Source organism: Pezoporus flaviventris, unplaced genomic scaffold, assembly GCF_033815535.1.
Source record: "Pezoporus flaviventris isolate CSIRO_AGI_PZ_B2104156 unplaced genomic scaffold, CSIRO_AGI_Pfla_v1 ptg000001l, whole genome shotgun sequence".
Classification (NCBI taxonomy): Eukaryota; Metazoa; Chordata; class Aves; order Psittaciformes; family Psittacidae; genus Pezoporus; species Pezoporus flaviventris.
Window position 1 is genome coordinate 48,354,649 of NW_026892549.1, and position 17,308 is coordinate 48,371,956.

Consider the following 17,308-nt stretch of genomic DNA (forward strand, 5'->3'; position numbering starts at 1 on the left):
TCTCATAATGATGCTTATACATCACTCTAATCTGGCTCCCACTGAGTCTGTAAGGGGGAAAGAAAGCACAGCAGGGTGGTTTTGTGTTGCTGTTAGAGGGTAGGCAACAGGTAGATACCAGTGGCATGCTGGACATCTGAAGTCATCAGATATGGGTAGAGATGATAAATGTAACTTCTGCTATCAGCCCTGTCTTCCACCCATGCTCAACAGTGGCAAATAAACACTATTCAGGAGTACGCTGACTGCATTTACTTTAGCTTTCTTCACGAGGCAGGAGCCAAACGCATGTCTAGGAACAATTGCACCCTCCATCTGTGAGTGATCATCCTGCTTAAATACAGCAGCAGACCTGACTTTGGATAGCAAAACAGAGCCTTTCCCCCTGCCTCTGCTGCTCAGCTGTGCAGGCAGAGCAGGAGCAGGGAGGTGGTGCAGACGTTTGGCTGCCTTCTAGTGACCACATCCTGTTAGGCTGCGGAAACATCAAGCTAATGCTGAGATCTGTCTGAGATGTAGGAGTGCTTGTGGGGATCCAGCAGATAATTTGCAGACATGTTTGTAGTGGTGCAGGGAGAACTCCTGACCCTGCTCCTGCCCTTGGTCTGTTCACCCACTTCCCCCCCATCCTGGTTCTCTGTAGCATTTAACTACAGTGCAAATGGATTTATTTCAGTGAGGTTTCTTTCTTTCCCTCTGCTGCAGCTCCCAGATGTTGTTTTCCTGATACTGCATGGGAAGACTTAACACTGAATCTGTGTTGGCTGAGTAATGCCCAGAGCAGCAGCCTTTACCTGAGATCTTTCCCCAGCCGTGTCAGGGCGCTGCACCTCGCAGGGCAGGAGATTTTCCTTGTACAAGCAGGAAACCAGGCACTGTGAGACCAGGAACACTGGCACGAGAGAGAATTGATAGTGAGTTTCTCAAGCCCTAAGTCAGTGCCCAAACCTGGACTTGCAATATTACACCACGTGAAAATGGCATGTGAGAGCTTAACAAAGGGCAGATCGCTTATGATGATGCCTAAGTTCTGTTGAAATCACGTGCTTAAATCTAAGTGTGCCTGGGAGTTTTGCTTAGCCCAAGTGGGTATGAGAATGCTAAATGCTGACACAAAGTCTGGATGGGGAAGTGGCTCATGCACCTAAAACTGCTAATAGTAAATGGCGTTCATCCAGTTTCAGATGAAAGTGGAGGAACCTTGGTTTTGGCAGAGGCCTGTTACAGTGGGCTCGTGTCCTACAGAGCCCCATTGTGTTGTGGCCAGAAGATCATGAAATCTCAGCATGGGCAACTGCAAATTATTTGGGGCAGTTCTGGTCCTCCTTGCTGTTCGTCAGAAATTGCTTAAGTGCTAAAGTTCAAGGCTTCATTTTTCCAGTTTTCTTTTAAAACTATGTAAAGGGGGAGTGGTGTTTGTGTTTCATAGAAGAGTTCCACCTGGATGCACAGAATCCTCTTAGGATCAGGCACGGGTCAGTAAGGAACAAATGCACCGGCCATCGTTAAGAGAGTTTCTTTCCACTTCCCTGTCAGAGGCCCAGTGCAGCGCTGTGGGTTTTTCCTTTCCAAAACCAGCTTTAATTCAAGATGATGATATCTGGCAAGCTCAAGTGTATTTTCTTTAAAGCTCTTGCACACTTGTTTTGAAGGTATTTGTTATTGTCTCAGTTGGGGAAGTCAACATAATGCTGCAGGTCTGAGTTGCAGGTGTGACCATTACTTGAAATACTAGCTCTGGATCCTGTCTTTGTGCCTCTTCTTCCCTGGAAAGCCAGTTAAGCATACCGCATCATTTCACATGAAAATGTGCTATGAAATTACTGTCAATGTACCAGCCAGGGCTAAGGGGTTGTGCAGTAAAACAGCTCAGAAGAGAGAGTTAATTCTGCATGGTATGTCAGAAGCCTGTAACAGTGTTTTTTGTGCTGTTTTGTGAAGAGGAGAGAAGGACGTTGTACTTTGAGAGAACTAGTGGACTCCTTTACTGTGGTGGTAATGACTGCAGCAGTGTGACTAATCTTGGCAGTTCATGCAAAGGGCACTTTAATGAATAGTGTAAATACAGTTGTAAGGACCTCTCTAAACCGAGTGCTGCCTTGTTAATATGGGATGTGAACACTTTCTATTGTCCTGCGTGCCCCGGGGGGACCTTCCCAAGCAGCAGCATCGTAGGGTGTTGGTCCTCCTAGGCACCGTTCTGTGCACAAGACTGCTTGTGGGGAACAGAAACTTCAGAAAGGTATTTCAGTACTAGCTCCCATCTAGCCCAGTGTTTTACTCCCAAGGAACTGGGCTCCTACTGCACCAGCAGATTTCTATGCAGATGGCATACCACCAGCTTAGATTCCCAACAGGAGGTTGCTGGGGGTCCCAAAGAAGGTACAAGATTTTTACCAGATTCTCAGATTGGAGCACAGAGCAAATCTAAAAAAAAAAAAAAACCAACAAGAACATTTTCCTGATGTATCCACCAAGTTTAACTGTAGGTGAAATGCTACGGCACATGCTAAGTCCTCAGAAATAAGCATTTACAATGAAAAATCACAAACCGGACCTTTCCTTACAGTGCTGAAATTTGCCTGCATTTTCTTCCCTTTTTTCCTCTTGCTCTCAGCTGGAAGCTGACTTTTGCTTACTGCTGAGCTCTGTGTGCTGAGCCTGTGTTTCAACAGAGCCTGGAAGCCTGCTGTCAAAGCGGAATTTTTGGACTGAACCAGTGGGACACAGAAAGGCTCCTGTCCACAGCGCACGGCAGCAGTGCATGGTTCCACACACAGAGCAAACCTGCTGATGCCAGCGTAATGCTGCTAGGTGTTTTGGCATGAGGAAGACCTGGTGGAATTGATGCATTCTGAACAGGTACTCTGCTCTCTCTTGCTGCTTTTTATTTGTTTACTTTAAAAGACTGATTTGTATTAACACTGTTTTTTCCATTAAGACCCCTTTACAATAGGTGGAGTCAAAATGTGTTATGACTTGACTGTTATTTTTAATCCCTATTTACAGTGATGCCTTAAAAGCCTGAAACCAACATCTGTTTCCCTCTTGGATTAGTTTTCTTCCATAGAGGGCACTTCACCCTTTTCTTTTTTAACTACTTAAAGTCACCCCATTCTGTAATCAAGGGTTGAAAAGTCTTAAATCACTTACACCACATCAGTCTTATCTGATGTATTGGGCACAGAATTTAACTCGTAGGGAGATACGTGGGCTCTTAGTGCAACACAGAGGAGGGAAAGAGGGAATCTTCACTTCTTTGCTCTCCACTTACATGTCCTTGGAAAAATGTAATTGCCCTCATTACCTTCAGCATGTTTCTAACTCCTGTTGCTGTGCATTGTGCCAATTATTTGAATCAAATCGCGTCCTTCAGGGATTCAGCTCGTCAGTACTGAAGGGTACAAAAGAATTTACGCCTTCGTGCTTCCCCCCCTCCCTTATGTGCCTGGCTGTGCAGTCTTGCCCTGGTGCTCAGGTCACACTGACAGCCGGATCTGAGGGTGAAACTCCAATTTGTCCTAGGTCAGCTCAACAGCAACACGGGGTGATGCTTATTTTCCTCTGCAGCACGGGGCAAGGACAGTACTGCTTGTTTGCTTGCTTGTTTAAAAAGAAGTGCAGCTTATCTGATGTGCTGGTCCTTGAGAAGTAAAATAATACATTGAGTATGAAAACACTTGGACCAGATTAGTGCAAGGCAGCTGTTAACACTGTAATCCCAAAAGAGATTAAAAAAAAACCAAAACAAAACCAAAACCACTCTTGACAGTTTTGCCTGGTGGATGTGATTTGACAAACACTGATGGGGGAAAAGGGAAAGAAAGGAAAAGGCATCAATTTCCCCTTTTATGCAGGCTTGGGGTAGCACGTTCCCTGCATTCCCTCAGCCCGGTGGGAGCCACAGTAGGCCTGAAGACTTCGGTGCGCATGGGCTCGTAGCCAAGTGTACTACGCCCCAAGCCTGGACCCCCTTGCAGCGGGCCGGGGGTAGCACGGCCTCCACAGCCGCTCTGAGAGGGCCATCGCCGCCTGTCCCCTGAGGGGGCTGCGGGCGCCCGCGTTTCGGCTTCCCCCCGCGTCCTGCCCGCGCCGTGTGGCAGGTGCCCCCGGGGACCCCCGGCTACCCCCGCGGCCAGGCCGCCGGTCCGGGATCAACCCCCTCAGCCTCCGTGTGCCGGGGCAGGCCCGGTCCGGCGGCACCGCCCCTCGCGCTGCCCGGCGGGGCGGGGGCGCGGAGAGCCCCCGGGGTGGCCCCGCGCTGCGCTGCGCGCAGGCAGCGGCCGCCGGCGCGAACAAAGGCAGCGGCAGGCGGCGGTGGCGGCGCTGCCCGTGCGAGGCAGCCCGCCCGCCCCTGCTTCCTGGGCCGGGCTGGGCTGGGCGAGGCGAGGCGAGGCGGCCTCCACCCCGCCGGCGCGGAGCAGAACCGCTGCCGCCGCCACAGCAGTAGTAGGAGCAGCGGCGGCGGTCGCGGGGCGCGCTCTCCGGAGGAGCTGCATGTGCGCGGGAGGAGCGGTTAGGATGGCAGTGCTCAAGCTCGCCGACCAGGTGGGCGCCGCGCCGCGGGGCGGGCGGGAACGGGGCGGCGGACTCTGCTTCAGAGCTGTGCGGGGCGGCCGAGCCGCCAGGGGAGGCCCTTCCTCTCAGCGGGGTCTCGGCAGGGCCCGCAGCTGCCGTGGCCGTGTGGTGCCGGCTCCTCGCTGCCCGCTGCAGACGCGCTTCTCGTCTCCTCCCGGCGGACATGGTCTGTTCCCCCGAGGCCGTGGGCCCGGGGCGGTCGCAGCCCGCCGGGCGTCGCGGCAGCCGGGTACCCGCTCGCCTGTGCCCCGGCGCGCAGCCGGGTGCCGCCGTCGGCCCGCGGTCTTTGGTGAAATCCTGACATCTCCCGTCGTCGGGGTCAATTGGAGTGGACGTTGGTGCGTTTCGAAAGGCCTCTCGGCTCTGTTTGTCCTTCCTTGGGGTTTCTCCCTCGTTCTGTTGCTGTGCCATACGTATGCATTATTTTTCCTGTCCCCTTTTTACTTAGGAAGCGCCTATTCTGTTTAGCTATAGCCGATGTTCACAGGCTACTAGGAAAACCCATAGTATTAAACCCTTCGATAGTGTTAAATTTAGCAGTGGGCAGACAGCTGTAATCAGTATTCGCATTGCCGGTCGTTAAAAGCATTTAGAAATATTTAGTAAATTGATATTATGGATCCTTCATCCTGATTTATCCACATACCTTACCAACTGTTACACACTTTGCATGCCTTAATCTGCTATTTTTAATCTGAGGAGGTCTGCCTGTGATAGGCAGCGTGGGTGTCCTGCGAGCCCCAGACCTTCCTGCTGGGTTCAGAAGACCCTCTCCAAATACCCCTTCCCTTAGAGGTCACAAACCTCCCTCACAGCCTGTGCATGCTTTTCTGTGGAAACCTGCCAAAGACATAGAACGTTTAGAAGAGTTTTGAAAGGAGAAAAGGATAAAGCCACTTCTAAAGTAAAACCATCACTGTTTGACCGAGCACAGTCAATAATGCGTTTTTGTGTGTAACAGACGGCAGTGTTTATGGCCTGCCTCCTGACATATCTCTTGAACATCCTCATCTTTAGATGTGGTACTTAGAACTGGCAAATAAAGTGTTTCACACCACAAGTCTTCACTACCCTGTGGTGCCCAGACTGAGTCTCAAATAGGGAGATTCAGGTAGAATCTGCATATTAAAAAATCTAAGCAGCAAGCATTATTATTAAAAATACATAAGTTACAGAGCACCAAAATTGTACCGTTTCAGTGCTTTCCATGTGTTTTAATGAATCCCTTGAATTTGCTGCCTTCAGAGTTATTAAACCTTTGCTGGCATCTTGTAGCAAGGATTTTGCTTCAGCAGCAGAAGTCAAAACAGATTTAAGTCAGGTGGACCACATCTTTATGAAGTCTGTAGTGCTATAAAAAATGACAGGCTGTTGTTCTTGTGTTCTCCTTTCTCTTCTGAGAAAGGCTGAGGGATGAGGCTCCTTCAGGCTGCCATTATATCCCTGTAGTGTGCCTGCTTTGGGGATGCTTAGAATATTGGTGGACAAATCTACTTCAGATGCAAGAGCACTATACCCAGGCTGGCCCACCTCTTGACTAAAAGTGACACAGTAACAGCAGCCCCATGTGTTTATAGGCAGACCGAGGCAAAACAGAGGTGAAGCTGAGATGAAGAATGATGTGACTGGGAAGATTTGCATTCCTGTAACATCTCAGCTTCGCTGAGGCTGTGGGAGCAGCCTTCTGCATTTCTTCCAGCTCTTGAGGTTCGAGGCAATTGTGGCAGTGATAACTTGCAGTGATTCAGGAAATTGTTTCCTGTTGCTTAAACACCAGAGGCCACAGCAGCCTGTGTGCTTGCAGTCTCTTGCAATGGGAATTACAGTACGTAGGACACTGTGAACCATAGCGGTTGGGACCTGGGCTTCTATGAGTATGGGCTGCTTTTTATGCACTGTATAGTCTGGTTCAGGTCTTAGTTGTGATGCTCAAGGGGAGGTTGACTCCAAAACTAAGAGCTCTGCCTGTCATTGTGATTTCTGTAGCACATGCTTTTCTCCGGATCCATGACTTTCTTGACCAGTGGGGAGAGCTTCATGTAGAAGACATGAGAACCTCCATGATGAGAGTTCAAACACATTTCTCTAAGTAACCTCTTTCCTCCTTACCTCCATTTTTGGCTTCTCTTACCTACTGCATCTGACAGTACGTGGAGCATTCAGACAGATGAGGAATTAATTACGCAGTTTATTATACAGGCTCTGAAGACAGACTTTCATTATTACATCTTTTTTGATATAGCTGAAAGGTGTTAAGGAATTGGTATGCTTAATCCTTCAAAGATCCTATCGGTACTTTTGGCTGCATTCACTCCTTAGACAGGAGAGCTTAGTTTGAGGGTTTAGCATTAGTGCAGATTTCTTAAATTTGCTTCCAGTAATGGTAATTGCTAGCTCATCAGTCGGGCCACAAGAAATCCTTAAATCATGTAACCGCAGTAAGTGTATTTTACCATTGTTTGTTGCTGCATGAGTTTCTTTTAGGCCTTCTTTTTTCCAGTAACCCCCCGCTAGCCATGTTTGAATGGGTAAGTGCTAAGCTGAAAACAACCTGAGTTAGTTCATAAAACTTAAATTAAATGCCTAGAATCGTAACCTTTGTCTGTAGTGGCATGTCTATGCAGTTGTAAACATTCAGATACACTTACTATTTCGGTTGTCTTATACAAATACTGCAAAACTTGCTCTACGTCTTAAAACTTTTAGCCGTTCCTTTTTCTTGCCATCTCTGCAGTGGATGCTGATCACAGCAAGCATGCAAATTGCTTTAAGAACTGAAAAAGAAAAGGTTGTTTTCAATTCTGTGTTGTTCCCCATTCAGTTTATTGGTTCTACCTGTTCCATTTTGATAAGTGCTAGTATTTTATATTATGTGAGGGTGCAGCTGCATGTGATAAAGGCCTTTGCATTCAAGCTAGGGTGCAGAAGGAACAGAAGACGAGCACTTCAACAAGCAGGTGGCCAGAGGTTTGCAGGTTATGTGTCTCCAGACTTGCACTGACATGGCTTGAGCCTGGCTCTGGACATATGACAGGGCATGAAAACCCCTGCTGTGCCCCTCAGATGCTGTTTTGGGGGATCCTGCTCACTGCAACTCTTTATTCCTTCCTGTATTTTGAGTTGCCATTCTCTCCTCCTCATGAGCTTTCTCCTTCACCTAAAGCTCCGTAAGTGTGAAAGTATCGGTTGTTTTTTGACTTTTGCAGCTGCTTTTTGAGCAGTAGTCATTGCCTGGACCCACCTTTCTTCTGTCCTCTGAGAAGCCATGAGATTCAGGGTGCTTCCTGCCACTGCTCTCCTTGCACTCTGCCTGCGGTTCTTTGCGCGGCTTATTCTTCATGCTTGCACGGAGTAACTTGGTTTCCTGAGAACTGTTTGTTTGCCACTTGCAAACTTCTCAGGAGAAAGCCTGTTAGTCATAGTCCTGCTGAGTGTGCTTTTAATCTTCAGGGTTTCCATTGATGGTTCTAGGCAGCAGACACAGACAATTGCTCCTGTCAGCACTCTGTTCAGAGGGTAAAATAGCTTAAAATACTGCTCTATGTAAACTTCTGTGAGTTACCTTTTGGAAAATTACTGTGGAAGTTTCTGTAGTGTCTCCATCTCATTTCCAGGCTTGCCTTGCCACCTGAAGTTCTCCATGCAGGACTGCCAGTAGTGCCCACAGGCCTGCAGGTTGTCTCTGTAGCTAACTCCATCTTCTTCTCCCCATTTAAGGCCAATGAAGTTGTGCTGAGTGTGGCTGTGTCTGATTTGGGATGCCAGCTCTCTCCCTCTGCAGATGACTTCGCCTTCACATGCCTCAGCACAAATGTGCCCTTTGTGCTGTGTTGAGGGCAGCGAGGGTTGGAGTTGCTTGTGTGTGGGGATATCCTGCTTCTTGGTGTGTGTTTGTCAGAGGCTGAAGCAAGCTCTCCCGTGCCTAGCTGTTGATTATAGTTATTCATGTTTACAGGGGAAATGCATCATTCTGTCTTTGAAAGACACTGAGAATGTTTTCTATGAACAAAAATAAAATGGGAAGTCACATAGAGGTGAAGCCTGCGTAGATACTTTTGAGATGCACTGCTTAGTGGGTTTATGCCTGGACTGCCAGATTTGGTGTGAAGCTTGCTATAGAACTGAGACAAACACAGGCTCTGTCCAGCCATGAGCCAGTGCACCTGGAAGGTCAAATGTGCTGTGACTTCAGTGTCACCAGCTCAGGCCCTGTATGTACAAAGCAAGAGAATTATTTTTAGGCTACCCCTACAAGCATGTATATACATGTATTATGGATAATGAAGCCCAGATAAATGGTTAGTGTGTGCACTTAGGCTGCTATTAACTGCAAAACCTCATCCTGTCTCCTGGTATTTTGCCTGTTGTCCTTGATTGCTGAAAGTAATGCAGTGTGACTAGGACTGGAAGGAACATTTTCCTCCCTCCCTCCCTCCCTCCCTCCCTTTCCCAAATGTTTTCCTGTGTTTGACAGTCCTGTGCTGACCACCAGGATCCTTTATATTATGATCACAGAGAAGCAGCATTAAACAGATGTTTAAATGATTTTAAACAGGTGTCAAAGATCATAAAAATCAACTAGGCAAAGGCTGGACTTGCATCTGAAGACACTTAGAACCGAAATGAGTACAACAGTACCAAACAATATCTCCTAACAAAACCAATCACATTTCCAAATGATGGTGTGTCTTTAGCTTAATTCAGAATCATTCAATTGACAAGACTGTCTTTCTGTGTATCCTTTCTCTCTGACAAGTAGAAGCATGTGAGAGATGCTCCTAAATCTCCTGTGTAAAATAGGGGTTGTGAACCTGAGCCGTATGGCCACAGGTTAATTTTGCGTGGTATGAGGTCCCATGATTCCTCCCTTACCTCGTTATTACTAGATAATAGTAAGGTGTGTGTTAATTTGCAGGCTGCCAGGTGCTTTTGAAAGGGCTCACAGCAAGGAAGAGATAATCCGATTTAGTACAGAATACTCAGGTAGCCACAAAACAAAGGTAACTGTGGGGAAGGAAGGAGGAGGGAGGAATTTACCTGCAGGAGTGGTTCTGTCTTTACTTCTTGTGAAATGAAAATGTGGTTGGACAAAAATAACTCCATTGCTGCAGCCATTGGCTTTCTAAAGCTGTGCTGTTCTGGGCATTCCATATATACTGTGAGACATGGCTCTGCTTTTTAGTATAAAAGTTTTTGGGAAAATGGGATGTATCAGCATTCCTGCCCTTGTCCAGACTTTAGGACTGATGATTGCTGCCAGCCGGCATCGATGGCACCAGAGTTCTGACACATAGAATCATTTAAACTGGAAAAGACCTTTAAGACCATTGAGTCCAACTGCAAATCTAACACTGCTAAGTTCACACTAATCCATGTCCCTACACATCTTTTAAATGCCTCCAGGGATGGTCCTGGTTAGAGGAGGTAGCGGAGGGAAGCTTTGATTTGCCAATGAGAACAAGATGCAGGCTTGAAAAAGAAGCTGCTCGCTCTTTTTAATCATGGCTTCTGCAATAAGCATCACTTCCTGATAGCTCTGTAGCTTGTTTCAAGGTAAATAAGAGGTACTGGAATTAGGAGGATTTCTGGAGTGGTTTAGTGTCCTCAAGCCTATCATAGATATTTCTTTAGCAGAGAAATCCTCCAGCAGTTTGCAATTTGGTATTACTGTAAAGGTTTTGTAGTGGTTGTGCCTAAATGCCTGGGCTGATTTGATAGGGTGTGTGCCTGTCATGTTAGGATGTTAGTTTCCTTCATTTGCAGATGACGTCCATCAAAACTCACCCTCCTGCATGCACTTGAGGTGTGGTATTTTATCCCTGCATGACAAGTGCCTCATGACCTCTTCCTGCTAGTTTCTTAACTGAAGATGTGGTTGTCATGACTACGTTTAGCAGAGAAATAAATGTTCCTCCCAGCTTGGGTGCTTGTGTAATGGCTTGTTTCGGGCAAGGTAGTGTTTTCATCTGGATCCTTGCTCGAGGGGGGACAGATGATTTCTGTGACCTGGGAATACAAGTGCCCAAATTGGAGCTAGCTGGCTGCTGAACACAGCAGCTGCTTGTGCTGCGGCTCCCCAGGGCAAGGTTTTGAGCTGGTGCTGCTCCGTTGTGGCAGTGCTGTTGGTCTCAGGGGCAAATCCCTGAAAGCCAGCAAAGACTCCTGCAGATTGTTTCTAGAAGTCTGGGTGTAGCTGATCCTGCTTGCTCATTACCAGAGAGGCAGGCTCTGGATGTGGTATGACGGGAAGGATTTCCCTGCGCTGGCCCATCGTGGGGTGGAGTGCTCACCCAGAGGAGCTGGGCCAAGCACTTCCTCCTCTTCCTAAAGCTGTTCCCCCATTGGCGGGTCTGAGAAATGAGCAACTTACTGTCTGGGAGCTTTTGTTTAAGGATGGGGCTCTGAGCATCCTGGTCTAGTGGAAGGTGTCCTTGCCCATGTCAGGGGTGTTGAAACAAGGTCAGGGGCATTGGAACGAGGGCAGGGCGTTGAAACGAGATGATCTTTAATGTGCCTTCCAACCTAAACCCTTCTATGATTTGTAGAAAATAATTAATTCTTTAGCATATTATGTTTTTAGGCTTCTTTTTAATCTCTGTTCTCTAGAAGTTTTTTCTCTCTGTAGTACCAGTACAGGTTCTAGTGTCATCAGATGCCTCCAGGAGCCAGAAATTGTAGGTACAAGCCTATTAGGCAAATGTTTTCAGTATATTCTGCTAACATTGACCGTTTCTTGGTTTTCATTCCTGCTTTTCTTCTCAAATGCCCTGCTTCACACATTGCTGCCTGTGTGTGTTGCAGAACATGCAGGTGAGCTAAACTTGCTGGCAGAAAACCTCTGTAGTTTAACCATTTAGTTGGAATGTTTATTAGCTGAAAAAGTGCATTTTCAGCTGTTTCCCTTTTCAAATTGGAAGTTTCTTTTCTAGAAATACACCTCTGACAATTGCCACTGTTTTTGTTTGCTGGAAAGTTCCCACAACTGCTGTGTGTGGCTGCAGCTTTGTTTTAGTTGCTGCACGAGAAACAAGTAGCAGCATGCTGCTGGAGCCCTTCAGCCTGGTGATGGGTGGGAATCAAAGCATTACAAAATTACATTTAAAGGGGGGAAATTATTCTGCAGTTTTATCCAAGGGTTTGAGGTCATTATTGAAGTTTGTGAGGAGCTGGACGACAAATTACAGCATTTAGTTGTGGCGAGGTAATTGTGACATTCTGAAAAACGACTTGCCTTTTGATGACAGGCATTTTCATGTGTTTTGCTTTTAGGGGAAGAAAAAGTTGCCTGGCTGTAGATGTACAACCAAAAATGGAGGCTGTTTAATACATGGCTGTTTCTGCCACGCAGGGCTGAACCTCCTAGCCTGACGTAGGCTTGTCTGCTTGGTGTTTGTGCTCTGTGTTACGAGCTGGTTTTATGCAGGGGCGTGCATTTTTGTGCTGGAATTACTTGTAATGTCTTTTTTCCTTACTTTAAAAAGAGTACTTGGGGAGAATGCCCTCGCAAAGCCTCTGCTTCCTCTTGCAGCTGCATGTTGCTGCATCTTTATGAGGAAGTAAGCAAAACCATAATGGTTGACTTCTGCAGACAGCCCTAACAGATATACCTGATGGTGTCTTTACTGAGCTAAGGCTTTAGAGTTTTTGTGTAAAGGAGCTGGGTTTCAATGAAAACTCCTTGTACTATTCAAATGTGTATATATAGTATATATATAGATATGGATTCCTCCAAGGGCCATCTGTTGATACTTTCAGCCTGGAGAAGAGAAGGCTCAAGGGAGACTGTACAGCAGCCTTCCAGTACCTGTAGGAAGCCTGCAAGAAATCTGGAGAGGGACTTTTGACAAAGGTGTGGGACAAGGGGGAATGGCTTAAACTGAAAAAGGGTAGACTTAGATTAGATTTCAGGAAGAAATTCTCTACTATGAGGGTTGTGACACAAGCACTGGCACTGGTTGCCCAGAGAAGCTGTGACTGCCCCATCTGTGGCAAGGCCAGGTTGGATGGGACTTGGAGGAACCTGGTCTAGTGGAAGGTGTCGCTGCCTGTGGCGCAGGGGGTTGGGACTGGATGATTTTTAGGGTCCCTTTCAACCCAAACCATTCTGTGACTCTATTGCTCTCTGCCATATAGAAACTGAAGACAGCAGTCAGCTGCACTTTTAGCGGCACAAGCTTTCACATTCTAAATATGATCAAATAATTTCTGGGAAAGGGAGCTAGTGTGAGCATTAAAAAGCTTTTGTATGCATTTCATCATTAATAATGTAGGCAGTACTGTTCAGATGGAGAACATAATGCATTTTATCATAGCACCATTTTAACATGATAGGCTCCTTGCCTTTCCAAGGTGAAAGGGCTGCAGATTGCCTTCTGAAATCTCATCCTTGGATGAAGTTTTGCTTTTGCCTGCATTGAATCTAGACCAGCTTTGCAGGAATATGGGGAAGCTGCTTTGTATTTATAGTAACATGCTGGTAGCAGCACCTGCCTCTCTGTGTTTCTATGTATAAAATTCATTTTTCCCATACTTATAATAGACAAAGGTGAGCAACACATCCTCTTTTCATTCTTGCTGTCCTGTGTGTGTGTGTGTGTTTGTTTTCATCAAGGTTATTACTTGTGTCTTCTGTGCAATAAGTGCAGCACAGCTAATCCATGCCTGTGCTGTTGAGCCTTGGAGGCAGTAGGAGGCTGGGTACGCAGGCCACCAAGTTGGGCTGGTGTTTCTGCATGGGCCTGGGATTTCGAAGCTCTAAGCCTGCAGCATTATCTGGTAAAACAGTGATTTGCTCAGTGTGGTCTTTAGTTGTTTAACATGCCAAGGGTAAAAAATGAGAGAACAAAGGCCTGAAATAGCAGATATTGTCTTTGTGCTTCCAGCTGCTCTAATGTGCTTGCCAATATGACATGCAGCATTTATCTCCAATTTAAAATCAAGAGAGGGACTTATTTAGTCATTGACTCCAGGAACATTTCCAAAGTGCTGTAGTCAAGTAAACACGGTGTGCTAGATCCTGCAACCATTGCTTCTGTTTGAAAGGGGCATGCTTAGGTGAGTGATCCTGCTGCATCCCGCTCAGTGTGAATCAAGTCTAGTAGGAGGAAGTCTCTTTCTTTTAATGTAAGCAAGCCCTGATTTTAATGTAAGCATCTAACCATGCTCCTCTGTTAGATGTGGCCCTGATTCTAGGGCTGTTTTTTGCAGATGGAGCGTGTAGGATATGTGTAGCTGGAGGTGCAGTGCTGCTGCCTCATGGCACTGATTGCAGCAGCAGAACTGGCATGCAGCGAAGCTCTGTGACCAAGGTCAGACTGAGAAGGGAGAGGGTGAGAGAGCAAGACCTGTATCCTGATTTACCTCTTTCAGGGCCTGATTCACACTGGTGCCCTTCCTTCCTGCAGGTTGTTTTAACACTGTTTACTGTGTGGGCTGATGCCAATCTTAGGATGTCACAAGATGAGAAATGAATGGTGGCATGTGGTTTCACAGTGCTGTGTTAAATTCAGGGAACATATAATTTCTTTAGATATTTGTTCTGAAGTCTAAAAATCAGCACGGGTTCTCTTAAGAGAAAGTGCTCTCTTAGGAAAAGCTTTCTGGGTCACCTGCTAGGTAAAGCTTTATGCTGTCTGGTTGCAGTGGGTGACTGTCTTTGGTCACTAATCCTGTGTCATAGGCTTAGTGCTGTATTGCGCAGTGCAAACAGTAGTAGTGAGATCAGCCTCTTGTGTGTCAGTGCTGCTTGTTGAGGCAGTAATCTGTGACTGTGTGACTGTTGGCCATAGAGCACGCACACTAAGCTGAGTCCTTCAGACAAACAGAGATAGTCTCTCAAATATGAGAGCTTAACTGTCAGTGGATCAGATGGTGCCCTTTGGGTATGTTCACACAAAGTCCATTTCATGTCAGGCTGGAACTGAGCAGTCTTCTCCAAAGTTTTGTTTATTTCAAGTAGATATTTATAGACATACAATTTAGTTTCTAATTGGAAGAGGGTACTGCTTTTAGAAGCATTTTCATGAGGACTGGTGAATTTGTGCATCACCCCTGCTACCCAGAGGAGTGTTATTTCTTCTCTGCAAACAGGAGCAAATGGAGCTGAACAGATTTGTCCTCCTCCACAGAGAAGGGTAAGAGTAGCTCATGCAGCCGTGTGGCTCAGAGGATAAACTATCTAGACATGAGTCTGAGAATGTGCCCACTGTTGGTGGGGAGATTGTGTAGCTCAGGAGCACCCACATGACCTGGCTGTTACCTGGGGTAGCTGGTTATAGAAAGCTTTGCTGTTAGCCTCTTCCTGCAAGTGTAGGCACGGCTTTCATGTTAATCAAGGATTACATTTAGGATCTCCCATTTCCTGTTCCTGGGTAGAGTTTGCATATCTTTAATGGGGTTTTATGACTGCTTCATGTCCTCCGAGGCAGATATGTGCCTTACCAGAGAGCTGCCTGGAAAAGGAGACGCAAATGATGGCAAACCACAGAGCAGGCGTGTGATCTTCAGCACTTCTTGTTCCCGCAGGGCTGGCTGAAGACAACTCGAGACAACTGTCTGAAAGCCCTTGAGTGATTCCTTAGGGATGGCTCTGTGCAGACACATGGTCTCCAGCCCTTTAAAAGAGGTCTCTAAAGATGTGAACACTTTCAGACAGTTGTCTGGAGAATTCTTTGGTTGACTCTGTTGTAGAGACAAAAATTAAAAGGAGGTGGACAGGCAGGTGTAATTCATGCCTTAAGCTTTTCTCCTTTATATTCTGCCTCCAAAAAGCTCCAGCATGGAGCAAGCTTTTACCTGTAGTGCCTGTTTACAGCTGCTTGTGAAGTGCCCAGCAAAACGGGAAGGCTCTGACCCACAGAAGTAGCAAAATCTCTGTGTATAATCTGGCCCTGTGAGATCATTGAATTGTTCAGAGTCTGCTAGATTGAGTTGCACTGCTGATTGCTGAGATACTGGAGCATCAAAAATGAGTGCAGAATAAATAGCTGTGCTTCAGCTATGTGGGTACAATCCCAGGAATAACGTTGCATTTGAGAAAGTGTTTCATTCCTGACACTGGTTCTGTTGGTGTGTTTTGTTTGCTTTCAAGCAGTAGGCTCAGAGAGAAGCAGTCCAGATTTTTGCCTATTTTTAACTAAGTGTTCAGCTAATCTGTTAATTGAACCTTGAACAGATGCAGTAATGATTTTAAGTCATGGTAGATGTTTCACCCGTAAGGTAATTCTCTTTACAGAGGGGTAAACCAGCAGAGAGCTTGGTTACTTGTGCCTTACCACACATGTTCATGTGCATTGTACTACCTGTAGTGTGCTGATCCCTGGTGCTTGTATAATGGTAAGTGGAATCAGCGTGAAAGCCATCTCTGCCCAGGTCTGCCTTAAATGAGTTTAAAAAGGAGTCAGACCTAGTTTATGCTGCCTGTGCCCTGTATTTTGGAAACCATTGTGGTTGAAGAAGAGGTTTGCATTACTGACAAGCTCTTAGAGGGCAGTTAAAAGTGCCTGCAGATATACAAATAGAAGGGGTTTTGCTTGGCTGGGGGTGCAAGGGAGGCTGTAGAAGCAATGGTCTGCTCCCTTGCGGACTCCTGGTACTCAATGCTCTCCCTACCCTCATGGCAGGTCTAACCTTGGGATGCTGTCTGCTTTCTGGCTCTACTGCTGTGTGCTGACTTGCCTTGAGATGGGGGTACCATTACTGGTTGGTTAAAGCTGGTGTAGCTTTATTGGCAGTGACTGCCCAGGTCCTTGCTTCTGGGAGGGGGCCACGTTTGTGCAAACCATTTCCTTCCCTGTCCTTTGGATTAGGGATCCAACATGTGGGCTTCTTTCTTTCACAGTGGGGATCTGCTTTGTTATGCTGCCAGCCCTTTCCCTAAACAGAGGCTAACCCTGGATTTAAAGATCCCGGAAGGGACAAAGGAGTTCAAATGTCTTTTTGATCTTTGTTGCTACCCTGAGGCGAAGTTAGATCACTCACTGGGAGCTGATCTCAGTGGTGCTTGGAAATTTACTGAGGCAGCTACTCCAAAATAATTATTCTGAGTAGACATTTTGGTGTGGGCACTCCTCTTCTCGCACAAAGATCATCTCTTGCTGGTCTGTCTTTATGTGCCATGGAAGTAGAATAACTGCTGACTAATTATTTGAGAACAGCTCTTTTGGTAAATGCCTGAGCACAGAAAAGTCCCACTACAAAGACTCCCCCCATCCCACCCTGATTCAAAAGAGGAGGCTCTTCCCAAGGTATTAGAATAGTTGTGTTCATTCATGGCTGTTTAGAAAAGAGCATACCAGTGGTAAGTTTTATGGTGCATGACTTAAAATAGTTCATATTAATTAGCAAACAAGTACCAATTAATTTTACATTATGATGCTTAAGGAGCAGACTGCAAGGGATGGTATTTAGCTGTGGCTGTTTGGCAATTATGACCTTGTATATAATAACAGACTCAATAAATTCTTGATGTGAGAGAGCACCATTAATCAACACAGAGTTAATTAACTGTGCTGCTTACACAGGAAGCGTGGCACAGAACTGTCTGGAGCTCTGTAGTGCTGCAGGCTGGAAATGCTTGATTCATCTGATACCTGGCTTGTTCCCACAGAATTTTCCCTCAGACCTGATGCTGAAGAGGGAGCAACATGAGTGCCCAGGTGAGTGGGCTCTGAACACAGGTCCTATAGTCCATTGCCTTCTGTGGCCCTGATGTTTAGGCAGACTGAGCTGT

The 17,308-nt window shown here is 46.5% G+C and overlaps 1 protein-coding gene across 11 annotated transcripts in view; it reads left to right on the forward strand.

Moving 5' to 3' along the window:
• Window positions 1-2,832: 2,832 nt before the first annotated feature.
• The window catches only part of ANKRD44 (ankyrin repeat domain 44), a 140,686-nt gene continuing 126,210 nt past the window's right edge, over window positions 2,833-17,308 (forward strand). For 6 of the 11 annotated variants that reach the window (XM_061456912.1, XM_061456985.1, XM_061456921.1 and 3 more), the window contains exon 1: window positions 4,245-4,548. In XM_061456912.1, coding sequence (XP_061312896.1) covers window positions 4,498-4,548 — 51 coding nt within the window. In that variant the 5' untranslated portion in view covers window positions 4,245-4,497. Of the gene's footprint in view, window positions 2,863-4,244; window positions 4,549-17,308 lie in introns of those variants that run through there. The other 5 variants (XM_061456930.1, XM_061456959.1, XM_061456967.1 and 2 more) reach the window with 2 other exon arrangements.